Source organism: Hemitrygon akajei, chromosome 1, assembly GCF_048418815.1.
Source record: "Hemitrygon akajei chromosome 1, sHemAka1.3, whole genome shotgun sequence".
NCBI classification, from domain to species: domain Eukaryota; kingdom Metazoa; phylum Chordata; class Chondrichthyes; order Myliobatiformes; family Dasyatidae; genus Hemitrygon; species Hemitrygon akajei.
In genome coordinates, this window is record NC_133124.1 from 43,554,013 (window position 1) to 43,581,556 (window position 27,544).

Consider the following 27,544-nt stretch of genomic DNA (forward strand, 5'->3'; position numbering starts at 1 on the left):
CCAGCATCTTACTGTCAGGCCATAAATGTAAGCTTTTTAAGTTGACAATGTAATATAAGGCATTGCATTTTAAAGTTGTGTGTATTAACAATGCTTTTATATTGTACATAGCTAACAGTAATGACTTTAGGCATCTATGTTCTGATAACTGCATGTATATACACCAAACTCGTGTTGTTTTATTGCATTATACTTGATGATCTACTTATATTCATTAAGTAAAAGCTTTACTCAGACATAAAATTACATTTTCGATAATACTCTGGTTTTTAATTCACATTTATTGATTTTTCAGGATAATCAGTAGGGCTTCTCTTGATAGTCTTCTAAAATCTCTTTCCTTTCCTTGGCAGTTGGCATTTCAGGTTTAACACCACTCCTCCTTCTTCGCACTGTTACATCATTCTTCAAAAAAAGGGACAAAAAGTTCCATATAAATAATAATTTCCAAAGACTTTATTAAAGATATCACAAACTAAAATAAGAGAAATATGCAACATATATGCCTTGGAAAATAGTAGTAAATGTTACAAAAGTCATAATTCATAGATTGGACAGAGTGAAAATATTTTTCACGTCCTACATCATCTCCAGCAGAAAATCCTGAAAAAGGAAATGTTACAAGAAAGCACTTGAAGAACCTCCAAGCGGTGGAATAGTTAAGCTTGTTTATAAAATCAAGGCCGTTGCAATATCATAACAAGGCAAGCTAAATTTGTAACCGATGTTGTCCATGGTCTCCTGTTTGGGAGTTAAATCTTCACTTAAACTTACCCAGAATTTCCTACACATCTTGTATCTCAGAAAATAATAGCTGCACATATTTTTGTTGTAGTCATTTGCTTCTAGGCACTTTTTGGAGGCATCACTTTCCTTTAAATAAAAGTAGAAGAGATGTCACATCTGTTAACAAACTTGGTATAATAAAATAATTGCTAGCATTTGATAATTCTCCTACCTCAATACATGGATTTGTGTCTTCATCTCTTAACTTTCGCACATTTCCAGGCATTCTGAACTAGATCTTGCATCAATAGAAGGTGCAGTGTAACTGACCAATCCTCCAGTAGTGAGGAAATTTCTTAGTGCTTCTCAAGTGAAAAATTGGTTTAGGGATCATTCTGCAAACTTTACAAAAAATATTTCTCCCCCAGCCTCCCCAGTTTCATTCATCTTTCCAATTTATTTCTCCTCTCTGAACACATTTCCATTCTCAATCCGTTTTACTTTCTGCCCACCTTCAATTTAGCTTATGGATTCTTTTCCTTTATCACCTCTCTCCACAGATTTACGTTACACCTCACAAATTCACTGAGCCCGCATTTCCTTTCTTTCTCATCCTATCTTCCTCCAACATTCCTTTTCCTGCCAGCACTAGGAAAGAAGTTTGAGACAGAATTCATAAACACAAGAGATCCTGCAGATGCTGTAAATGCAGAGCAATGCACACAAAATACTGGAGGAACAGCAAGTCAGGCAGCATCTATGGAGGGGAATAAACAGTCAACATTTCATTATGAAGAGTCTCGCCACAAATGCCCCCTCCATAGATGCTGCCTGACCTGCTGAGTTCCTTCAGCATTTTATGTGAACTGCATGAGACAATTGATTGTTTGGGTGTTGAGTACAAATTTCTTCTCTAGTGATTCCATCCTGCTTCTTCTCTTTCTCCTGACCCTTCCTTTTCCAACAGTAGTTTTCTTTAATTCTTTCTACCCAGTTTCTATGTACACTTTATCTTCTTCTATATCCTCCTCTTTTAACCCTCATCTCCACTGTAGTCTCTCTTACTGACCCCTTTTTTTGGCCACTTTTCTTACTGGTGTTAGATTTTCAATTCATCTCACATTCACCTCAAATTACCTTCATCCCTACTGTCCCCTTATGTTGCCTGCCCTCCTAAATCATCTTCCCCCTTCATTGGCAAACTATGCAAGTTGTTTATGCACAAACAAGAAAAAATCTGTAGATGCTGGTAATCAAAGTAACACACAAAAAATGCTGTAGGAACTCGGGTATGGAAAAGAGTAAACAGTCGATGTTTCAGGCGGAGACCCTCCCCAGTCCTGATGAAGGGTCTCGGACCAGAACGTCAGCTAATTACTCCTCTCCATCGATACTGCCTGGTCTGCTGAGTTCCTGTAGCATGTTGTGTGTATTAGACAGTTTATTCTCGCACTGTCCCCTTACTCCCTCTCAGCTATGGGTTTTCATCTCAGCTCTCTCTTCCTTCAGCATCTTTCTACCCTCTGCCTCTCCTCTATATCACCTCTGTTGTTTTCCAATTGACCCCCGCCTCCCCTCCGTCCTATTTATTTTTCCAACTGCCTTCTCACTTCTCTGCTCCTTTCTATTGCTTTCTCTTTCGTTTTGTTACTCTTATCTTGCCCATAATTTCCTAATCCCACAGTCCTTTCCCATCCCTCCCCCCGTACCCTCTTGGTCCTTTGTTGTTCCCTCCTTCCCATCCCTTGCCCGTAATCTCACATTCTGGCCCCTCTCTCAAGTGGCTTCCTGGTCCTAATTGCTCCAATACCTCCATTCATGTTCCAGTACGTCCGTACTTATTCTTCTCCCATTGCACCTTCTCTTCCCTTCCTCCGTTTCTCTGCATCGTTCCTCTATACTCTTTCGTCTTTTGTCCTCGATAACCTCTAATCCCCACTCTCACACTGAGTCCCTACACATCCCTCTACCACTTGCACACTCTCCTCACCTCCAACATCAGTACACATCAACCGGCGACGTCACAGGCGGCCGCGCATTATAAAATGTGCAGAACCAAACGTGATGGCGGAAACCTTGGATTGACATTGATGGACGGAGAGATTACGCCAATCGAGCACGAAGTCCTGAGCAGTATGTCAAGGGGAGCCCCGCCCCTAATCCCTACTAATCCAATAAAAAAGGGGTGAGGGGGCGGGATGTCCGCCATCAAGGTAGGTGGAAGCGCAGCGTGTATACAATGGCCGCTGGAAGGAGGCTAAAGCAAACAATTTTTAGGCCCGCGGTGAAACAAAAATATGAGAAAAAATTTTTTAAAAATTCGTAACATTGTTTAAAGCCGGAAAAAATACGGGAAAGTGATGTTGAGTGTCCCGCGGTAAGTTTCAGTTGAATTTTGCCAGGTGTTGTCCCCGTTTTGAAATAGTTTATCAGGGTTATTTAAATCATGTTGTGAGAGGGGAGAAAGTTTGTGCCCCCGTTTGTACCTCAGAGAGAGAGACGGAGGCAACGGCTGCAGAGACAGAGGAAACAACTTGTGCGACTAATCCCAGCTCATCGCCACTGCCGGGAGATAACCTCGCTGCCTGTAACACTTTATTCGCTCTCAGCCCGGCTTCGGCTGGGACTAGAGTTTAATTTATCTTAATTTTTGTTGTTCTACGTTCAGCGACAGCTCTGCGGAGGGAAAGAAAAACTTGAAGTTTCTGTCAAAGCTGCAACGCAACTTAAACAAATTAAAATTTTAATGAACTTTTCATTAAAAAGTTCACTTTTAAAAAATGCGCACTTTTCAAACTTCCCTTTCTCTTCTCACCCCCCTCCCCCGCCCAGTTTTTGTTTCGTATATGACTTTTGGAATAAACGATAACAAATCAATTAGCGCTTCAATTAAAATGTTAACTACATGTTGTACTGCAAACATATTTATAGCATCCGTAAGTTTTAAAGTTTCTTAATTTAAATTTTCATTGCAGTATCGAGACGAAGTGAGCAGGATTTGCTGAAACATGCAACTAAGGTGTTGAGGGGGAGGGTAGGGAAAGGGTTGTAGTTGAATATTTTGAGTTTTTGCGATGTTAGTTAAGATGTTTTTAGGAAGAGGCGCTTTCTTAAAACAAAACACTCATTTTTAAATGACGTTTCGAATCTGGCAGGTTTCGGGGAATAATGGAAATGCAACTTTTCTCTCTGAACTTTGTGTAAATAAAACAAGATTTGTGTAATGTGATGTTTCCCAAAAACAAAATGCATAAAGCTACCTTAACTCGAACCACTATTGGCTTATTTAGCAATGTATTTTTCGATTAAACTGATAATATGGATTTCAGTTTGGTACAAGTGTTTATACTTGGTGATTAATTTCGATTGCTGTTTCTGTTTTTTTTGCATTTTAATTTGCGAAGTACACAAAATAATTCCACACAGAGAAGGATTTAATGTTATGGAGAACGGTGGTTTGGGGGGGTGGGAAGGTGGAAACGAAGCTAAACACAAATTAACATCTTTACGACTGCATACTGATGAGCACTTTAAAGTCGGTCTGATTAATTGGTTCCTCTGCCCAGAAACGGACTGATGTTTGCTTCTGTTAAATTATTGCTTTTCCTTCTTTTTGGTTTGAATTGGCTGACGCAAATTGTGCGTTTTTCTGCACATGTAAAGCAGTACTGCATTTCTGACATGTTTCAGGCGGGGGGAGCGGGGGTGGCAGTGCTTCTTGCAGAAGACAACGTGAGTTAATGAAAACTATTTTGAAATCGAAAAGACGGATACCTGGTTCATTCAATTTTTTTTGAAAATCTGCGAACTCGAGACCTACAGCACTTGTATTTGTTGTCTCGTTGTATTGTGATTAATATTCTAATTACTTGTGGACGTAGAGCACGTCAGCGCCATTGGAAAGCCTCTGCTCTTGCTGCTTCTGCAGCCATTGGTATAATGACCTGAAGGATGGGCTATACGTTGATCATTTCAAAAATAAATATTAATTGCATAAATAGTTGTCTCTGTAGTTTACTCTGATTATTCGATTGTTTGCCGAAGTGTTAAATATACTATACATCGCATCATTTATGACGACTATTTGAAATAGTGCTTTTACATGATTGAGTTTTATTAAAGCTGACCTAATCATTGCAGATTGTATGGAATTACAAATTAATTTCAATGTAAGTGTACAATTACTATTTTTGATGGAAGAAAGGGAAATAAAAATCCGAATCTAGTATGTTCCTAGGAATGTATTAATCTACTTTAAAAGCTAAAGCTACACACACGCGAATTATATTTCTAGAACAGGAGAATGCAGAAGTCTAGAACGCTGGATTAGGTCAAGCTTGGATACTGTTCATAGTTGTGTCTCGTCTAGTATGGAGGAGGCACAGGAAGGAGTGGAAGTCGTTTCATCAAGTTGATCCCAAACTAAGGAGGAACAACTATCAAAGACTAAGCAGCTCCGAGTTAATTTAGGGTGTTAGGTCTTTAAAATGATGACCGACTGGATTAACTGTAAAGCAGATGTTACCAGTTGTACAAGGGATTGTAGTCATGAATTCAAGCATACAAGAATCTGGAATGTGTGACCATACAGAATTGGTTGTTCACGTCAGTGTGGTTGAAGTTAATAAGTACATGGGGGGGGGGGGGGTGGAAGAATAATAATTTGGCTTGTATGGAAGACGAATACTGGAATTGTTTTTTGGTCAAATGGCTTTAGAAAAGTTGCATCAAACATTCTGCATTTAACTGATTCTATTTAAAGAAATTATTTTGGTTTCAGATTGTGCTTGCTTTTGTTAAATGTTTGCATAACTAAGGCAGGTAACAGTTTGGTCAATATTCTAGGTTTAGTACATTTTATACTGTAATAACTGATTTATAATGAAGCAGCAACCATCTGGTAAGTTTTTAATGAGAAAGGAACTGTAGCTTAAAATAGTTATTTGATTTTTGTCTGTCAATTCATAATTAATTACAAGGCTTCTCTCCCTTGGAAAACATATCTTTTAATTCAATACTTCAACAGCTAATTGTTCTATTTGACTTGGAGCATTTGGGTGTTAAGGTTTTGGTAAGTTCATATTCATAGGTTTCTGAATTGGAATCATTTTATATTTGAGTAGTGACTTTTGAACTCCTTTATAAAGCACACTGTCATTTAAATTCAGTTGAATTATTAACCAGGTGTATTTTTATTTTAATAAAATGTAATTGTATCAAATCTGGAAGCACTTTGTAGTCTCAAAGTCATTTAAATCCTGAATGTATTTAGGAAAACTTTTAATTGTGAAAGGTCTTCTTTATTGGTGCTAATTTCACATCTAATGTACAAAACCCAGGTTCATAATCCTGTCGTTTTGTAACTGGTTCACATGGACTTCGTATTGTTGCACTTGTTTATTTTGATGTTCTGACATTGAAACAATCTTGGATATAATAGTAACCTTTACTCCAACATGGGAATTGTCAAAACATGTTTGTAAAAGTGAGCAAAGAAATTTACAAGCAGTGATATTTAGGAATCGCTTTGATCTCAGAAATTCAATATTTTCTATTTATTTCACAGCAGGTAGTCATTCAGCTGTGATTATTATTAGAATGTGGAGTGTACACAATTTAATCTGCAATTTAGATGTATGCATGTATAAATAGTGTTTATAAAATAATGCTTTGGTTTATGAAAGCCAGTGAAGATTAGAGATTAACTGCACTGTTAGAACACTACACTAAGTTCATGCTGCAAATGCATCAAACCTGTTATGATTGGATACTGTTTGAGTACATGTATTTTATGGTACTTCAAAAACTCTGTGTACTGATTAGCAAGATTAATAAAGGTACAAGAAAATGTGAAATCTTACCTGAAAGATTGCTTATTGTCATTCTATTGGAATAACTATATTTAAAACTAGATTGTTTTAATTCCGTGTAAACATTGTTCAGGCTGTTTCAATGTCAGATTTTTTTTCCATTTTTTTTGCAACAAATTAGGGTGACACTTCTGAGTACTGTATGCTGTTTAAATTGAGCAAGAAAAGCCACAACCAAACAGCGCCACTAATCTGTAATTGGTGGCAATAGGTTGGTGACGAGAATTTAATTATTTGTTTAAAAGTTGTTTTTGGGTTTTGAAAGTGCAATTTTTGTTTTGCCAGTTCTTAAACTTTACAATCAGAAACTAATAAACATTCACATGATTTCATGATTTAATATTTGCAGAAGCTGATTTGCTTGCGATTGCTGGTGTTTTCTTTTTAAACCAGAGAAAATAAAGGATGAGGTTTTTTTTAAAAATTAAAAGGTGCAATTTGGAAAATATTATAAGACAATGCTTGCTTTGTTTAAAAAAAAAAAAAGAGAATGTATTCCCATTCCAGACTATGCTGGAAATATTTGTTTGTATTCTGCCATGTTTGGCCACCTAGACTAGTATAGATTTGACCTTCTGAATGAAAATATTAAGAATGCATTTAATTTTGGAGTGTATTGCTACCTTTGATGCAGAATCACTTTTAAAATACTTGCCAGAATTCAAATTGATTTATTCCGTAACTTCGTATATTTAAGATTTACATACAAGTATAATTTTAAAGTAAAAGTTATTTAATAAAATCCATTTATTGATCTGACAATGAAAAAGGGCTTTCAAATGTAGATCAATGAATTTGGCCATTAGGATTTTAAGGACATGAAATGTTTGCTATTTAATAATTTTTAGTTACAATTAATTTCAAGGATAAAGTGAATTAAACATATAACCAGGTTTAAGAATGTTTTATTGAATAGAATGATACAAGTGTGCTGTACACCCTCAATCTAACAGCTCTTTGGATCTTATTATTAGGAATATTTTTGTTGCATTGCATTTTGCTGCATGTATATAGTTGAGGGTGTTTTTCCAATGTATTTCAAAATCATTAATGTAACTGTAATCCTCCATTTACATCAATTTTTCATGCAAATATTTATGGTTTAAATGTACTGGCAACTCCGGAGAAGAAGGAATAGAGTCCATTGTGTATTTTTTCAAAATAATTATGCCTTTAGTTTAATTTTAGTTAGAATAAGAATTTGTGTTAAAGTTCATTCTGAAAGATTGGTTTGAATGGTAACATTTGTTAACAAGGTCATTGGTTCAAAAACCAGCAAAAGCAGTAATAACTAATGATTAAATTTCCTTGTTCAATTGAGAGTTTTTTGATCGGCAAAATAAGCAAGTGTTTTACTGTGCAAGTTTTAAAGAACTAGTTAAACTAGACATCCATTACACCTATAATCTATTTGTACATTTTTATCGAAATTATATGAAAGTGGTTCATTAATTAATCAAAATCATTGGCATCAAAGTGTAGTGTTCCTATATGGTAACTATTACTAATCTAGAATTTTGTTACAAAGGTATATTGTAATTTGCTAAGTTAAAGCATAGTCTGAAGTTTTTCAGTGCATAATTTCAAATTTACCTATAAACAAAAAATGAAGCTTATTAGAGCACTGTACTTACCAACTATGTTGGAATGCATTTAGCAACTACCACGGTAGAATTCCTCAAAGTATATTAAGAGCTGAGGTGGAGTACCTTTTGCTGTTTTTACTTCCTGATCATTTAATCAAATTTGACATGTATAGTTCATTATTTTTAACAATTTTTGTGCCATAATTGTAAACCAATATTTTCAGAAATGCAACTTGAAATATCAGATGGTATTTCAAATGAAGGAATACATTTTGGATGGAACAAAAATTAATAATTTAACTTTCAGCAAAGTGTGGCTAACTAATTAAGAATCCATTTCTTGTGCTAACATTGCTTTTTTTAAAAGTGACAACTAAAATCTTAAATTTTATTTTTGGAGCACAAATGACCAATGAAGCATACATTTTGTTTTTAATGTGTTGTGTTTTTGTTACAGCTCTAACATCCTTGTAGAACTGAGCATCTTAAGTGCTAAAGTCTGTATTTGCAATTAGGATTTGAAAGTATCCACTTTGACTAATTATTTGCCCCTTAAATGAAGTTCAAGCTAAGTGGCATGGTTAACATGTAAAATGGTTGTACAGAAATGAATGAGATTTGTTTACAATATTTTTCAGTGCTTTCCTAGTTTTTTTCCCTTTCAATAACTTTTGAGTTTAAATCTGAAATAAGTTTGTAAAGTCAAGTCCTTTTAAAGTTTTTTATTTTTATGTTCCATGTCAATAAATTGCTAATGAAACAGAAACTTGTTTCTGATGTTCAGATTTATTAAAGCCAGTAACATTTAGTAATACTTTACCAAAGCCATTTCTTAATCTCAATATGAAAAAATTACTAAAACGTATTGATCTAAACTTGAGCTTTTGTTGTGATCTATGAGTAAATGGTGAAAGATCCTAATAATATGGATGTGTGGTAAAACTTCAGTATGTATGCGATGACTTGGTTTAACCAGTTAGGATATAGACTTCAAGTATGTGGGGTAAATTATGGCAGATGTTCTGATACAGTATTATCAGTACAATTATAAAAGTTGGCTTTATTATGTGAAAACTTTTTTTAAAGCAGCAGAAAAATGGCTTGGATTATCTATCCTAGCTTGGGGCAGTGACTTGGTGTCTTAAATATCCTTCAATCTTTTGATGACCAATAGAGACCATATGTCTAAATAGATCACAGGAAAGTACAAAACAAATTAGTACAATTTAACAACATGGGCTGAAGGGGTCAAATGTATGTTTTAATATTGGTGGGATAAACTTAATATTTGTTCAAAAAAACCCTTAAGTTAGGCTAGGTGACATTTGGGAATGCTGTACTAAATTTAGTCTCTATACTTGTGGATTCTGAGGGACTTCAGAAGAGCTCAGAATATTCCCAAAAGTTCAAATTTTTGAAGAGTGAATCTTGAACTATTGGGGTGGGATGGAAACAGAAGCTGAAGGTTTCTTTAGAAGAGAAAGCTGAGTATGTGATCTAATAGAAGTTTTTGATAATCTAGTTGTGGAAAACTGTTTTGCTTTGTGAAAGACCAAAATCAGGAGTTGTATTGATGAAATAGGCAATACTACCTGCCATATGTACATTTGAGTTGGGGTGGGGGAGGGAGAAGAAAGGAGGAGACAGAATATCAAAGTAACTAATGAAGTCATGTGGGGGAAGGTTTGTGTGAAACATAAGCACTATCGACCACTAGAATGGGTTTCTGTGATGTCATTTGGTATTTTCAAAGTTAATGCTACTTCTGAGTACTTGACTGCTAAACAGTTCTGCACCATTGAAATATTGACTTTGCCTTAAATTTCTTTTTTTAATTTTTAATACATGATTTACCTTTCAAAATTCACTTCAAGCAGATTACCTGTTTAATATAATTGGTTTGTTTTCTCTAGTCATAATTTAAAGCTAATGGTGTGTTTGCTATAAACATTTACCTTAAAATTTCATTTTTGTGATAGTAGCTTCAAAGAATTTGATTGACTTCAAATAATGCTTTAAAATATTCATATGCAGATGACAATATTCACTCAACTTCTATTCCAGAATCCACATGGAGCTGGTGTTCTGCAGGCTAATGACTTGCAAAGAATTTTATGTTGAGAATATAAATTGCCCTCTTCAATGGACAGTACTCCTGCATTTCTGAATCCACATACTTAGTTCTGGATTTTGCAGAAATGTATACATGTTACCTCATTTTCTGTTCTTTGAGATAAAGCTACGAGGCACAATTTAATTTCACATTAAATTGTTTCTTGCAAGTGTTAGTTTTGCTGTCTGACTTGTAGAATTATGATTGGATACTAAAATTAATTTAGAATGCTATTTGAAGACAAGTTGAAGTTTTATGCACATTATCAATAAAACACATTATCCCAAATAACATGTTATTCTTGTTTTTTTCTGGAATATTCAGTTCTTGTAAATTGCAGTCTGTCTTGTAACAGGCAATGGTTCAGATGCTAACTCATTTCCCAAATGCGTAATACAAAAATATGAGGACTAGAAGAGTTTCTCTAGAGTAGTTTAGAACATTTTAGTGAATGTAAAGTTAGCTGCCACTAACTTGTCCATGATGTAATCAATTCTAAATTAATCTTTAGCTTGCTCTTTTGAATTTTAAACATGGACTTTATATAGCTAGCAATGTATTTAATATGGTATGTTAATTATTCCCTTTGCTAAATTCCCTTTACCTGTTTTAAACTGTCATGATTTTTAATGAAGATTGCTGCATTTTCATTAATGACTATTTTTTTTAGATACTTGACCTGTATTGCTTTCTTTACACTTACTTGGCTTTATTTCAAAATGTATTGAGTTTCTCTATGTTTGAACCAATTATCTATTTGTCCCACATCTATTGTAACATTATAGTTTAATTTATTGATGACGTTACCTGACTGTCTTGGTGTGTTTTTTTTTAAAAGAACATGGCACTTCATTTTCCCTATCCATCTTATTAATTTACCAGATTTTGTCAATTGCATCTACTCCACAAAAATCCTAAATGTAGAGGATCTATCCTGTAGATTTCCTTCAGGAGGTGACAGATTGTCTACTATGTCTAATGAACCAACTATGAGTTGGTTTAACCAACTTTAAGTACTTTAAATGATGCAGTCTCAATTAGTGATAGTGGTTCCGCTTTCATGTCTTTGCCACCAGTTAAAGATGACAGTCCCTAAGAATAGGATTCCTCCAAGAATTCCTGTATCTTTCAAGGATCTGTTTCTGGTATCCAAAGGTCAATGCAATATTTGAATTTTTAGACAAATACATGTTGAAATACTGATACAGTTGTCCTGGAGACTATACATTTAAAGAGGAATGTCTACAGCTTGATTTCAAATTTCAGCAAGATCACACCAACATGATGGAGAACAACTAGAGCATGTAGAATGGGATAAAGTTGCAACAGTAATGTCTGACTCTCCATACTTCAAAGACTCAACTTGTTCAGTTGGCACTAAATCTACATTTTTTTTTAAAGAAACTGGCAACTTCCGCAGCTCTCAAATTCTACACTGTAATAATCTCACAGGCTTCAATATCAAGTTCACAATATTAAGTTATAAAACAGTCTGATTGAAGTGACCACTAATAGGTTTGTTAACAACATGGCTATAGCATGTTTGCTATAAACATTCCCCATTTTAATTGAGAATATCCAAGGATGCCGTTGAGGTAAGTAACATCAATATAAACATACTTTATCCAAGGGAATAAGTGTTGGGATGTGTGCAATGGCATTCCCCAAAGTTCTAATGTGGGTTGGGAAGAATGATTTGTATTTTCAAGGTGACTATTTTGGATATTGAAAGGATGTAAACAGCATAAAATTCAGTATGATAATGAAGCAACAGCCTTTGGAAGACTAATTAGTGGAAATAATTTTAATCAGAATGTTGGAAAGAATAGAGTAATGGGCTTTTTTTTAAAGTGCTTAAAGATGTATGGTTGTCTACTCAAAAAAAAAAAAAAAATTGTATTGAAAGGGATAGCAGAAGTGTTTGTTGGCCTGCACTCACTAGAGTTTAGAAGAATGGTGGGGGAGGCATGTGGTCTCATTGAAACCTAGCAAATATTGAAAGGCCTAGATGGTGCCCATGGAGAGGATGTTCCCAATTGTGGGGCACATTCTTAGAATAGAAGGCCGTCCCTTTAGAACAGATGAGAAATTTCTTTAGCCAGAGGGTGGTGAATCTGTTGAAATCATTTCCACAGGTGGCTGTGGAGGCAAAGTCATTTTGTATATTTAATGCAAATGTTCTTGATTAGTAAGAGCATCAAAGGGTATGGGGAGAAGTCAGGAGACTGGAGTTCAGGGAAAATCGGTCATCATCTTGCAGCTGATTGGTAGAGCTAATTGGTTGGGTAAATGGCCTCATTCTGATCCTATGTCTTATGTTCTACATGCAGTGTTTCAAGTTGATGTAATGTTTTGCCATCTTGAAGTCAAAAATTGGAAACCAATACTGGGCATCACCCTTCAATGTTGATAAGATCCAGGGGATATTAAGAGAATTTCTTTTCTTTCCAGACACTGGGTCTTATTGGTACCAAGGAGGGACTCGATTAGGATTCTCCAAGTTGAGTCATCTTCTGGTTGTGGGGTATCTTAGTCGATGGGTCAAACGTGGGCAAAATTTCAGGAAAGATTTGAAATATTTTGCATTATATAAAACACCAAGAAAGTGAAATTGATGCAACATTGGAAAGCGATTTGTATTTTGAAAATCATGAAACTTTTGCAGAGTTAGTAAACAAGTAGGACAATTTAACTGGCTGTTAGACTTTTTGGGCCAACATTACTATTTAATCCAGCCTTCTATGCTTGTATACTAAAAAGCACTACTGCTACTAAGCTGTTTTTCTTCCAAAAAGCTGCCTGTCATTCAATACAAATCAAGTTGCATCCATTCAGTTACCAATCTGGCTATTTTGTCTCCTCTAAAGCTCTTCCCTTTTTGACTTGTGCTTTAATTCAGCTGAAACCCTTACTGAGAATTGACTTTATTAGAGTAATTGCAATTAGAACTCTGCTTGAAGGCAATGTGCAAATCTATCCTTTTACAATGTTTTTAGCTGCCAACAAAACAATTTATTATAAATTGCCTCTACAACCTTCAAAAAGCCCATCATCCTAGATTCATGCATCTGTTCCTTTGAACGAGGTTACTACTTCACTGCTTTTAAAAATGAATTTCTTAATTGTAAAATGGGACAATTGTTCTTGGGTAAATTTGAATTGCTAGTTCTTGGCACAAAATAAGATAGAGAACTTCACAGGAATATTTTGTGCTAGATAAACTGCCACTTAGCATTGTATTAGTGGATTATTTTGACTGTTGGCCTTTTGGTTTTAGTTGTGCTGGTATTCCTAAGGAGGAAATCTTGTGGGTGCAAACAAACCCAATCAGAATCTTCACAAAAGAGAAGGCAATTGCGATCCTGTGACTTTGTGACATCACCATATGCGTTCAGTGGATTCTTGGATTGCCTATGTTCTGCTTTTCAGTGCCAAGTTTTTCTAATGTCTAGTTCCATACAAACTTGTAAACAGCCCCTATTAATTTACAGCAATACACTGGCTTATCAAGAGGAAAGTAATCGTGATTAGTATGTGCTGTCCTATCTAGCCCGAGTCATCATCTTCCCATAAGTGATTGTGAGCACTTCTGGATCAACACTTTTGCAATACTACAAGAGTAGGGCATAGCTTGTACTAAATGTCTTTGTTCCTAATCTGTGCCTCTTCAATTTTTAAAAAGGTGGTTTAACATTAGCTGAACTTACAACAATTCTTTAACTGTACTGTTGTCCAAAATAAGAATTTCTTAATCAGTGGCTGTTATGGAGTTGATTATTAACTGGTGGTGTGGTTGTTCAAAAATGCATTGCACGGGCTTACCAAATTTGTTTGGATAGTAACAACCACTTCAACAAATACTGCCCAAAGGAGAGATCAATAAATTTGAAAAGGCCATAATTCCTTTGGAGGGTAGAGTTTTGACTATTAAGAGTTATCAATGCAGCTAGTGTATTAGAGATATGTAGTGTTCATTAAACAATTCTGCCCCTGAAACTGAAAGACTCGGCAGTAAATTTGTTTAATGAATACTGCCTATCTTTAATACACAAGCTGCATTGATGTCTCTTAATTATTGGTGCAGTTTTGACAACAGCACAATTTTAATTTTAAGCTTAATGTTATAGGATGAAATATGACCTTTTAAGAAGCAGGAAATTAATCTGATACAACTTGGATTGTTTCTATTTAACCTAGGTATTGAAGATTTTCACAGTGCTGTACCATAGGAATCAGGAATTGTTTGGGTAGAAGCAGCTGGAGTTTTGATTGAAATGTTATGGTAGCATCACTAAAAATGCATTGTTTTGATTTGGAATACAACAAAAATTGTTTAAGAAATTAAATGTTTTCATTCCATTTTTGCAGATCAGCTTTACAAACCTTTATTTAAAAAATTGGAGGCTAATGTAAATTTGAATAGTGCTATTAATGATTTGTATTTAGTGTTTCAGACTTCTAGTTTTGAGTTTGTAGCAAGAAATTGGGCCAGATTTTGAAGACTTTTCCAGTTTCAGAAAATTAGATATCAATTTTCAAAGTCATATCTGGTATCCAGCTGCTTTGTCGTCTTACAAGTTTACTAATTGCATTAAAGCTATCACTGTCAATCAGAGGAAAACTGGATACATTTTGGAATACAAAATTAAAGATTTAAAGTATATTATAAACAGATGAAATATCAGTTTAGGTAATCACATAATAGACACACTCATCAGCCATCAGTATGGGACTAAATCTACAAATGTGTGCTGTTGAGTAATCATGTAAATAAGTAAGCAAATAGTAATTTCTGTTTTGTAAGTTTAAATGCCAAGATCATGTTAAACACTAGCTTACTAAATCACTTCAAAAGCTCACGAGTTTTTACAATAAAGTTCAGCATTTGTTTTAATTTTTTTTTAGCAGGATTTGTTTCATTGTCACTTCAATGCAAGTAGTTTCCCTCTTTCATTGAATGCTGCAAAAAATAATTGATTTTGATGTTCTACTTGTGCACAGAAATCCTGAAACTATCAGGTTTTCATGGCCTGGTTTACTGGTTATTTCTTCATTACATGTATTCTGGGTCACTCATAATCCTAGTTACTGTTTTCTGTGATTAAATTGTTCAATTTTTTAAAAACTGGTAATTTGTGTCCAATATGTGAACTTGAGAGTAAAACATTAAATTTCAAACCTGTAACAAACAATTTAAGATTATAAATGCTGATATCAATGAGTTTAGTTTTGGTATTCCACAAATCAGATAGGAGTCTTTCCAAAGTAAATGTATAACTCTTATAAATTTACCGTGTTCTTAATTTTAGTTAACATCAGGATGTCTAATGTCCATCATTTTAAAAATAAATAAATAAATTATCTGATGGGTTGCTGCTGGTTTCCTGAGCAGATTAGTTTACCCAATAATCAAGCTAAGAATAAAACTCAGGGAAGTAAGAATTTGGGCTTGACTACAAAAATTATCTAAAATACCAAAAGTCAAATCTAGGGTAAGGAACTTGGATATTCAATGTTCTACAAAGCTTTTAAATTATTGGGCAGAGTACTTCTTCAGTTAACATCACACTAAAAAGCCCAGTAATATCCAAAGCAAAGTTGTTTATTCTGATTTAGTTTATCGAAATATATTCAGGAGCATTTGGTGTTCAATAGACTTCAAAATATTTAAAATGCATGCTTTCCAACAGGGAAGAGACTTATTCACACTATAGTTATAATTTTTTGTTGAGCTTGGTATTTCAATACATTAGAACTGACTTGAAAGAATGTTTTTTTTAAAAAAAAGATCACTCCTTGTACATAGTTTTCTCCTTTCACTTGTTCTTTCTTTCCTCTTTTACCTCAGATAAATATTGTGGAGATTTGCGGTATATGTGACCATATGATATATATGTACAATATCTGAAATACATCTTGTGGAAATGTTTGAAACTTCAATAAAAGAGAAATTACAAAAAAGAACTGACTTAATGGGTAGCTGGAATGCATTGGGATGGCAGTATGTTATAAATTCCTGTGGACAGTTAAATGTTGTATGTGGAAAAATTGTAGCTTTTTAACAAATCCATGGGACTTAATGGTTTTTGATATGAAATAGTCAACTGAGATTTTTGTCTTTGCAAGCTGAGCAATAGTATTAGCCAAAGTCACTTGTTCTTTAATATTTATTCACCTTGGAGCATTTGGACTCTATTTTTAAATAACTATGGTTTTTAGTAGTGGTCCATTAACATCTCAAAGTATTAAGCAAAATGGTTGTTGCCATTTAAAACCTGTTACAGCATGAATGTATCCTATGCAATATTTGCTTGGAGTAATTTATTTAAATTACTTAAAGTAATTTGCTGTATTGTATAATACGCCATGTTTCACCATCCACAATTTATCATGCATTAAATCATGCAGCAACTTGTACTGACCAGACTTTCCTAAATATGTAAATCAGAAATCTTGTCTCAGTAAATTCTCGGACAGAATGTAAGAGTAATTTGAATTGTATCATTCAAAAGATTTGCAATAGTATGAAGTTGATGCATTTTCTATTGAGAGTTTTGCCAGAATTTGTACATCTCAACCTTACTGCTGATTTGGTATGTTTCTAAATAGCAAAACCTCTCCTACTGAAAATGAAATGCTCGGCATTTTGTAATGTAATAATTCGCATCCGATTTCTTAAGTTGAATTTAATATCCCTAGCAATACTTAAGTGAATGAAGATGTGCTGATTACAAAGTTTATCTGAAGATCACTTCATCCTTTTTTAGGCCGTCAAAAATGGGACACGGCCAATTCTGCTCACAACCCAGAAGAATTGGTGAAACTGGCTGAGGATGCTATACGTGAATCTGGAAATTTGAACTATTTTTAAACGGTAAAGTACAAAGAAGGTAAATATGATGCCCATCTTTTGTCAATGTGGGCTTAGTATGCAGAAGGTTTTTAGATGCAAATTATTTTGAACTGTTAGGAATGTGAATATCTCGGTCGGGCTGTGTGGGGGATGCTATTCTGGTTTAGCATCAAGTATGAGGGATAATGAAGAGTATCAAGAAAGTGCCTTTAGTATTTGAGTTAATAAGGGTTCGGAACAGATTTTGATTCAAAGATGATTAAGCTAAATTGCACATGAACTGGAGATCTTTGAGGCAATTGTTTCTGCTGTTAAATGGACACGTTCCAATAGTAAGTGAAGGAGCCGCATTTGGAGAGAATTTGAATTATTAAAGATGTAAAGGTTAAAATGAGAGATTAGTTTTAGAGTACTGAACATATTAAAGAAAATTGGATATAGATAGCAGAAGAGATCTGAAAAGTAGCCTGTGAACCCACAAATTTAGAAATGAGAAGGCTCTTCTAGATTTGTCTGCCATTCAATAAGGTCAGGGCTAAGCTGTAACTTCTCATCCCCTTATTAAGAACCTTGTCTCTTTTGATGATAAAAATCAGAAACCTGGTTCCACTGATGTTTTAGGAAGAGTTCTAAAGATGCACGATCCTCAAGTTTTCGGTTTATCTTAAATGGTGATCACCTCCCCCCAGTTCTGCCCCTAGCCCACCCTCCAGAATCTCCCACAAAATGAAGCAATTGCTCCATTTATGCCCTGTCTGGACTGTTCCAAAGACTTGCTTGTTGTATTCAAATCTCTAATCACTTTTAAATTTGCACCAAGTCTAAGCTTAAACTAACCTTTTTCCTTGCAATGGGATAGCGCAAATGGCCCATGACTGTGGTATTGAGTGCAGACACACAGACACACCCCATAAATGGCAGGGGCACAGCACCTCACTACCTACTTGCTCATTGTACCCAATTGTGGAACAGTCAATGTTCACACGAAGGCTACATTAATCACTTTGGATCCTACAAGAAGAGGAATTAAGTCATTACTTAGTCTTGAATGAATGCTTAAAGACTAAAGTGCGAATTTGGATTCAGAACCTTTAGAATAAACAAAGTTCTGTTGGATGTCTAAATTGCATGTTGTACTTGCAAATTAGTGTTGTGGATCAAAAGAATCACACTCACCTGTCTATTCTGGTTAAACAGAAGTGTATTTGATCAATTGTTTACCTGCATAAGGGAAAGGGATATGATTACGTAACAGATTCAGTCAATATGCTATTTTTATATATTAAAAAACATGAAAGATTGATGGGAACATTATAACAATGAATATACACTGATCTCATTTAAAACTTGTCCAGTGCAATACTATTTTCCAGGTGTCTTATCTTGGAGAGTCCTGCCTCGGGTCCGTATGAGTGGTCTCACAAGGCATCCCTTAAATTAACAATGTTTGACTCCAACCACATCTCTTAAAGGCAACTGCAAACTTGCGGTTCCTAGAGATGTTCTGTCTAACCTTATGTACCATGTCCCAGATTTAAGCTGGCCTACTGCAGTAACCCTTTCTCGATCCAAGGAAACTATTACTAAGCTAAAATATCTTGGAAGTATCGAGTTTAGTTCCATTTGGAAGTCTGAGGTGCTAATTAATACTCTAATATACAGCAATACCTTGGTATTTTTTAATATAACTTTCACGTGCTCATGGCTACATTTGCAGAAAGGACAGCTAACTATTCTTGAAAACGGAACCAGTACAATTTGTATGACCAGATCGTCAAATGTGAATTGGATCAAATAATAAATACTTTATTGATCCTGAGTGGGAAATTCTTTTGTTACATCAGCAACATCTAAAAACCACATAGCAATGTGCAGACATGACTAATAAAGTACAGAATATACACCATTTATCAATGTTCAGTAATTTGCAATAATGTATGGGATGAAACAGGCAATTGTACTATGAAGTGTTCTCCTGTCACATTTGCTTATTGCAGTTGGGAAGATTTTCTGTGACGATCCTTGTGACAGCGGAGCTGAATGAGTCTGTCTGAAAGGGTGCTCCACTGCTTATTCAGTAGGTCATGGAGAGGATGTATCAGATTGTCCAGTGGATCTACATAAATACTGGATTTCCCTGAATGCATAGTGGGTACTATCCTAACTCTACTCTTAGACTTCTGTTGTCCTTATTTCCTCCTTGAACTTTGGATGTAACTTGCCTGTCTGTGTTGCCATTTAGTCATGCAGAGATGGCTTCTTTAGCCTCCTGAGTCCAGGCTGGCCATCAAACCCCCATTTTTGATGGGGGCTTTGCCCTCCCCTTGCCCTTTTCACCTCCCATCTTTCCCATCGATTTCCTTTCCCCAGGGATTCTCCACTTAGTTACACACCAGGTATAATTTACTGTGGCCAATTAACTTGCCAACCAACCTGCACATTTGGATGTGGAAGCACATGGAGAAACCCTCCTCATAGGCAATAGATGCACATTCCACATGAACAGTATTTCTACAGACTACCTTAGCTCCTGTGTGATATAGGTGCCCTTCAGGGTGTGTTGTACTCCAGTCATGTTATTCTATTAAGTTGTTTGCATGAGACTTGCACAAGGAGGACAATCTTGTTAAGAGTGGAGAGTTGATGTCTTGATGATTGGTGTGGGAGAAGTGGGTTTGAATTTGTGGGACATTGCACTAGTATTGAAGAAGGGGGGATCTGTTACAATAGGACGGGATCTACCTGTACCATACTGGCACCAGGGTCCTGGCAAATTACATAACTAGACCTGTGGATGGGGCTTTAATTTAAATAGGTAGGGGGTAGTTTCAACAGCTTTGGAAAAAGTAAAAGGTGAAGTTGCTGGTCTCCAGAACAAAGAATAAGATAGTTTGGAAAAGGGCAAGAATATAACTTAAGGCAACATGGAGAGAAAATTAAGTGTGGATGAATTCTGACCTGGATAAACTGTTTTCACCATGCAAGCCAAGTCTTGGTGACCTCACATTTGCTTGAGATTGCCCAGTACTTGTTTGAGGTCACAATGTTTATCAAATTCTATTTTATCTAGATAGCAGAATTGGGAACTACTCACTCCCATGGCCTGTTAGGAGGTAATGAATGCTATATACGGTGTCTTTTGGTGCTTTGCAACTACCCTATCATTACCATTCGGGTAGCCCCCAACAAGTTAGTGAATTACTGGTAAGTTTTCTTGTATTCTCATATAGTCTTGCTTCCTGGAATGCTACTTTGCTTTGGGCTTGTCTTGTAATGAGACAATTCTATTGATCATTTACAATTACCTACCTATAGACCTATGACAACATGGCAAATAGTCTGAGAATGCAGCTAATCTCCTACATAACTAATTTTAAGACTTGAGTCCATCATCCATCACCACCGGGGATAAACTGAACTCTTGTATCACATTGGTGGCTGTATGCTAATTGCATTTCATGGGTCTCACCTGTAGGTTTGTAGAAAATTCAACAGAACATTCATGCATCATTCACTCTTATCATCACCTTGTCCTTGGAGCCACTGAGTGATGGCTGCCAAAGCAATTTTGCAAGTCTATTCCTATCAGATTACCCAGGCTTCCAACTTGGTTATGTAAGAGGCTGCACATGCTGGAATCTGGAAGAAGGCTGTGGGTTGAGCAGCATCTGTGTCGGGGTAGCCCTGGTTACTTTTCCAGTTGATTTATTACCCCTCGTGCTGTCCACCATCCCCTATCATTTAGGGTTAAGTTCACTGTTCCAGTGATCCTTTTACCTATGACAGTAGAAACACTATAATTACTCATCTGTAATATTCCTCTTGCTCTTGTAAAGCATATGTATGTGTACATTAGTGGATTTAATGGTGTCAGGTACTTTTGTGATCATTAATTTGGCCAGTATAATTTGTCTCAGCATGGGGCTTATTCCCTACAAACCTATGTACGGTTAGGTGTTAATCTAACTGGTTTCAAAATTGGTCCCTGTATGGTACTTGCATCAGTGCCTTTGACTTGATACTCACCTCAGGAGTATTTCATGATATTTTGTTAAGGAACTGCCTATCCAAAACCCATCCCTCAGTTTTCAGCTTTTTATTTTGCAGCTTGTTATCTGCCTGAAACCAATTGCACTTTTGAAGACATTAGTTATTACCTATTTTGGTGCACTTTTCCTAAATGGAATATCCATTATTGAATGTAATCCCAATAAAATAAAACTCTAATCTGGAACCCTCAGGGCTCTAGATGTTCCAGCTGGAGTATTTGATGTTATTCCTAATCATACCCCAAAACACTTATAATTCACTTTTTTGTGTTCTTATTATGTAGTAATTAATAATGTGGAGCATTCAAATGGAGCACAGGAACATGGAGAGTTTAAAGGGAATATGGGGAACAACAACCTGGTGAGCCAGAGTCAAAACACTCTGGGCAGTGGATTGCAGTTTACTGTATATCCTGATTGTGTCTTTGTTCTTCCATTTCTAAAACTTAAAAACATATTGTTTGACTGGCAGGTTTTGACAAAGTTCGTCTGGTTTTCCCCAATTAAAAATTCTCTGCTGGTTGGAAGGAGCTGCCAGTGGAAATAATTAACATCTCAGTGCTTATCTACACCGGAAGCAGTGTTAATTCTGGTTTTATGGTAAATAATTTACACTGCCTTCGATTTTTAAACTCGTACAAACCTTCTCTTGAGGATCCAAAATCAAATAGACAACTTAGTATTCATAGATTTAATCTTTCAAATCTGTATTTCCATTTTGCCTAACAAAACTTCTATGTGTGAGTAGGCGGTCCAAACAAACAAGCTCTCAAACTTACAGTAACTGGAATGTTTGAACTAGAGCTAAACAATACCATTCATCTCAATTCAGATCATTAAAAAAATTACCATGACTCAAAGCTCCATTGACATGATCAGACACCTATCTGAAATTTGATTTCATGTCATGTTTAATTCTCAGCTGCAGTCGCTACTCCACTGGTTAAAATAATATATGCCAGAGCATGCAGTTAAAAATTTAAAAGCTTTATAGAACTAAATACTAAGAGTTTAATTCCTAGATTGTAAAATTAAGCAAATGAACACTTCATGTAGCTAACAAATATTCATAACACAAAAGGCTGGAGGAAATCAGGTCAAACACCATCTATGGAAATGAACAAGTAGACAATGTTTCAGGCTGAGACCATTCTTCAGTACTGGAAAGAATGGGAGAAGACTCTGGCATAAGACCAATTAGAAACTTACCTCAAATGCATGTGACCACTTCCAACAACAGTTGGGACTGCAAAGGGTTAACAGCTTTTTGTATTAATAGAGACTGATAACTGAAAACAAAATGCAATCATTTTTTAAGGATAAACTTACTCAAGGAATTGACAAGGCAAACATTCTGATGCATATTCACAAGAATTCTGGTGTCTGTTTTGAATCTTAATGTATCTTGGTTTATCTTGGTGTATGTTTTTACTTTATTTTAATACAAGGTAGTCCTATATCAAGGTAATCTCAGTTTTCAAGGCAGCACCCTTCATTCAGTACAGAAGAACCTGCCTAAATGACTATGAAATGCTTTGAGCAGCTGGTCATGGAGTACACTAAAGTCTTTCTCCCGGTTACATTGGCTCCCTTTCCAGTTCGATTATCGCTCAAATACAATGCAATAGACTCTGCCTTCCGCTCTGTCCTGTCCCACCTGGACAATGGGGTCTCGTATGCCAGACTGCTGTTTATAGACTTCAGCAGCATCTCTCGTCCCATTACACTAAACAATGGTGCTCCTCCAAGACTGCACACTCAGCCTGCCACTGTTGACACTGCTGACGTGTGATTGTGTCACGGGATCCAGCTTAAACCATGTCATCAAGTCTGCAGATGACGCAACAGTGTTGGCCTTATCAAGAACGATGACGAGATGGAAATCATTGTGGACTTCAGAAAGGTGCAGACAGACCATCTACCTCTGTGAATACATGGCTCCTCTGTAGAGGGGAGTTCACATCATGGATGACATAACCTGAGTCCCTTAATATCACCTCCCTGAACAAGAAGGCACAGCAGCACCTCCACTACTAAGAGGATCGAGGCAAGCAAGTCCTCCTACTCCCGCACCCCCCCCCCCCCCATCTTATCTGCATTTTACAGAAGCACCATTGAGAGTTTCCTGACAAGTTACATTGCTTATCTAGTAGGAGAGCAGTCAAGCATCAGACTGGAAGTTCCTGCAAAGGACGGAGAACAGCTGAGAGAATCATAGGGGTCTCCCTACCAACCATCAGGGACATTTATCAGGAGTACTGCATACACCGGGCCCTTAGTATTATTAAGGATCCCACCCATCCATCCAGCATCCTCTGACTTTTCTACCATCAAGCAGGAGACTATGATGCATAAACACAAGAATGGTCAGGAAGAGAAACAGATTCCTCCCCCAGGTCATTAGGATTCTGAACTTACTACCTGAAAGCATTCAAAATGTCTCTGGGTAATCTGTATCGTACCTTACAATATTTAATATTAATGCACTTTTGCTTATTCAGCTGTAGATTTTATTCTTGCCTTCATAAGCTATTGTGTATTATGTGTACTACTGCACTTTACACCTTGGTTTGGAGAAAAGTTGTCTTGTTTCTATATACATGTTATAAGTTATATACATGTATGTAGTTAAATTACAGTAAATTTCACTTGACTTAATATGCTACCACAGTAACCTTTTGCATATCATGGACCTGTTATCCAGATCCACAACTAAAATTTCTGCAAAATTCTTAACATTTAGATAAAATGCAGTTTCTTTTGACATTTCACTGTCAGAATGGACCATATTTTCCCACATTTGCTTGATCTGTACCCACACATCTTGTGTCCTTCTCTCTGTACTTTTCACACCTTGTTGTTTACAAAATATCAATAAATGCAGCAACCATGCTTTCAGGTCCTTTCATCCAAGTTATTGATGCAGATTCTTTATTTTTTTTTTTAAAATTGAGGTCCCAGCACTAGTTCTTGTAGCTCACTAATTCTATCTCGCTAAACAGAAAACACATTTCTGTTTTTTTTCTCTTTGGTAGCAAAGAGATTATGACAATAAATCGGTATTTAACATCAGCCCTCAAATGCGTGAATGGTTGAAGAGAGTGCCAGATCGGGGGTCAAAGAGGAGCAGACAACATGAATGAAATGTGTTGCCTATTTGAAAAATCATTTGGAAAAGTAGGCATGTAGTCTGGTTGGAATTATTCAAGGGACAGAAAGTGAAGAGTAAACATTGCATATTTATTCCATTTTAGAGGGGTCTGTGGTGCCAAGAACATATTGAATGGCGTGACAAGTTGTTATCCTTTTTCATAGGTTCTTCTTATTAAAAAAGCTTCTGAGCATTGCAAATTATTGGTGCTTTGAGTGTACAGAACTTAATTTAAATTTGAAGATTATACAAAACTCAAGTAACCTAGCTTTTACCCCCAGGTTGACAAATGCATATTACAATACATTATAGAATGAAAGCAATAGAGTTCTTGGGGAACAAGAGGAATTTGTAGATGGATTTGGGAGAATGGAGATTGTACATAAGGTTGTACATAAATTATCCTGACAACTTCAAGAGTGCATGTACTGTACACATACACGCAAGTCTCTGGTCTGACATCTCATTTAACATTGATACGAGGGCTATGTGATTTCCTTTTGGTCCTACTATAAAGGTTTATGGAATGTGAAATCATAAACCTTTGTAAAAAGAATGCAGAAGAGGCATGGAAATTTGATCCAGATGGTACAGCATTAAAATTTGTGAAAGACCAGAGACTTGAAGTGTCTGTACACAAGTTCTTGTAGCTGGCAGGACAACTTGACTGTTAAAGTAATGGGATATTTGTAGTTTGTTCCTATATAATTCAGGACAATCGGTAGGAAGTTGTGTCAAATGTGGATCTTGGGAGGAATATTTTGTTCATTTGTACATACTGCTCTTTAGTAAAGATGAGGCTTTGAGTTTACCAAAAAAAACATCATGTGAATGGAGCCATTCGTGTGCAGAAATTGAGTGTGCAGTATGACTGATTGCGATTTTTGTTTCTGGTAGTAATGTCAAAAGAACATGCAACTTTTAAGAAAGCTGTTGCAAGTAGCCATACAAGGTCTGAAATAGTGGCAGAAATGTGAGGTGGTAACATTTTGAAAATGATTACAGCATTATAAGGAAAGAGTAGAAGAGATGAGTAAATGTAATTGGGTGCAAAAGAGGTATCTGTGTCACAGTGAGATGGAAGTCCTTGTTGTTTCAGGTAGACAAATTACGCTATTTATGTTATTCTGTCTGATATTTCTTTGAAAAGACTAATGTTGTTTTTTGTTGATGTTATCAATGCTTGAATACAAATTTTAACATTTTCCAAAGAATTCTTTCTTAAACAGTATATACTTTTAAGACACAAAGCTTTAATTTGCTATTACTAATTAAATATTGTGGTACGGGTATAGTGAAACAAATAGCCATGTAAGGTCCCCAAGATGGTAGAGTTCAGTGTATGTTGGAACAGTGAAACAACCATGTTCACCTCAGTACAAGAACTTAGAGGCAACAAAGTTCTTGAAGGCTTCTTCATTAATGCTTTCTAGTTTAGGGCATCCACAGAAATGCTTTGACAACTAGCCAATTTTAAAGTAAACATGAATAAAAAATGTGTGTGTATGTGTGGGGGGGGGGGGGAGGGGGGAGGAAGCCATGACACAAAGATTAAATTACTGGACACTGGTAATCAAGAGTTTTGGACAAGTAAGTTTGAATACGACCAACAGACAGTGTATTCAAATTCTGCAAGTTTAAGTTTAATTATCATTCAACACAAGTACAGCCAAATGAAACAGCATTACTATGAGACCAAGGTGCAAAACACAGTACTAACAGTCATACACTGCACAAGGCACATATAGCACATAAAACATAGCAGTAAAATATAGTTGTACTCAAAAATATAGTACAAGTCCCTGACTCCATGAATGTTGCAGCAGTCTGACGTGGTTGTTTGGGAATTTAAGTAATCCAGACTTTAGGAAAAAAAATTATTTCTGTAATGTTGACTATGTCACTACCAGATTGTATCAGTGAAAGAAATTGATAGTTCTATGTTCTACCATACGTGATTTCATTACTAGCTAATGAATCCACCAGTGACTAAATTGCCCTCTAAGATAGTCTAACAAGCCATTCAGTTCTTTTAGAAACACTACATTAAAACTGAATGACATTTGGCACTGAATTTAGGCATAGCATTGTGTCGTTTCACCCTCACCCTTAATGATCTGGGGATTGTTGTAAGAAGACCATGGCAGCCAGATGTCTGAGAATATCACCATTCTAAGTTCCTTTCTATGCTGCACACCATCCCTACTTGGAAAAAAATCGTTGTTTATTCACTAACACTGAATCTAAATCCTGAACGTCCCGAACCAACAACAATGAAGTACCTTCCTCCAAATGAGTGCTCACCGCCACTTTGAAGGGGATTAAGGGTGAGTAATGTTGCACTTACCAGCAATGCCCACATTTTGCAGAAATGAAATAAAATGTATTTAATTTATCCTGATTAATTCAAGATTATGTTATCTGAAGCATCTTCAGCACCAACATTTGCCAGCTCTTGAAAAAGGTTTGCATTGCCAGACTGCCTACAAAAAATTGTGCAGAATTGACATAATTAAAAGATATATGGAAGAATTTCTTTGGCCTATTTCTGAGATGCGATACCATCATTGTCACAAAATTCTTTCTTTTTACTGACTTGCAAGAACTAAAGAAATTGTCCATCAATATTATCTCCGCAAACAATTTCTTTTAAATAGAAAAACATTTCAGCGAGCAGGATGATGTTAATTCCCACAGTGAGTAGAACTCAGAAGAAGAATCTGAGCAGGTAAATGTTTTCTTCTGCATCTCTTTTCTCCTCTTGGCTCGAAAACTGAAAAAAAAAAATGATTTTTATTGCTACAAAGTATATATTTTGCCATTAGAGTCAAACTCGATTACAGTGATGCTGGACTGGCAGATTTTTTGCAGTTATTGGATAATAATGATGTTAATTCCACAATAAGGGTTTAGTTTTTTTTTACAAGATGTTACACAGTAATATAATCAATTTTCCAGTACAGTTGCTAAGTTTCAGGGGAACTGGATACCTGCTGATTTGCAGGGTTGCAAGAAACAGGGACCTGGTGAGTTTCAGGCAGGGGTGTGAATGTGAAGACATCAAGCATTGGACAAACTTGGGCCTCAGTAAAACTGAAGGAAGTGCGGGAAATATTACCTGTTGAGCTAGATGCCTAACCATGTAGCTTTCCAAATAGGCACATAGCCTTTTGTATGTTGAGGAGGTTAGTTTTAT

At 35.9% G+C, this 27,544-nt stretch overlaps 2 protein-coding genes across 6 annotated transcripts in view; one reads left to right on the top strand and one right to left on the bottom strand.

The window, feature by feature from the left end:
* Positions 1 to 263: 263 nt before the first annotated feature.
* Positions 264 to 2,819, bottom strand: chchd7 (coiled-coil-helix-coiled-coil-helix domain containing 7). Of its 2 annotated transcripts, none has more exons than XM_073042062.1 (4): positions 2,717 to 2,819; positions 959 to 1,088; positions 775 to 873; positions 264 to 405 (listed from the first exon to the last, which is right to left on the bottom strand). In XM_073042062.1, the coding sequence occupies exons 2-4, from the start codon at positions 1,010 to 1,012 to the stop codon at positions 301 to 303; spliced, it is 258 nt and encodes an 85-aa protein (XP_072898163.1). In that variant the 5' UTR covers positions 1,013 to 1,088; positions 2,717 to 2,819; the 3' UTR covers positions 264 to 300. The 2 variants fall into 2 exon arrangements, with proteins under 2 accessions (XP_072898163.1, XP_072898168.1); XM_073042067.1 differs by lacking the exon at positions 2,717 to 2,819 and adding an exon at positions 2,537 to 2,710.
* Positions 2,820 to 2,949: 130 nt separating this feature from the next.
* Positions 2,950 to 27,544, top strand: part of plag1 (pleiomorphic adenoma gene 1) — a 42,351-nt gene continuing 17,756 nt past the window's right edge. The window contains exons 1-3 of one of the 4 annotated variants that reach the window (XM_073042090.1): positions 2,950 to 3,103; positions 17,063 to 17,185; positions 20,219 to 20,352. The gene's annotated coding sequence lies outside the window, so the exon portion shown is untranslated. Of the gene's footprint in view, positions 3,104 to 17,062; positions 17,186 to 19,277; positions 19,297 to 20,218; positions 20,353 to 27,544 lie in introns of those variants that run through there. The other 3 variants (XM_073042080.1, XM_073042098.1, XM_073042106.1) reach the window with 3 other exon arrangements.

What these genes read in the sequence shown, in the direction of transcription:
- chchd7 (XM_073042062.1), bottom strand. Translation starts at nt 1,012, where the DNA reads ATGCCTGGAAATGTGCGAAAGTTAAGAGATGAAGACACAAATCCATGT. An exon ending in ACACAAATCCATGTATTGAG is followed by an intron (nt 874 to 958) that starts GTAGGAGAATTA and finishes TTTTATTTAAAG; the next exon opens with GAAAGTGATGCCTCCAAAAA. An exon ending in AGATGTGTAGGAAATTCTGG is followed by an intron (nt 406 to 774) that starts GTAAGTTTAAGT and finishes CTTTTTTTGAAG; the next exon opens with AATGATGTAACAGTGCGAAG.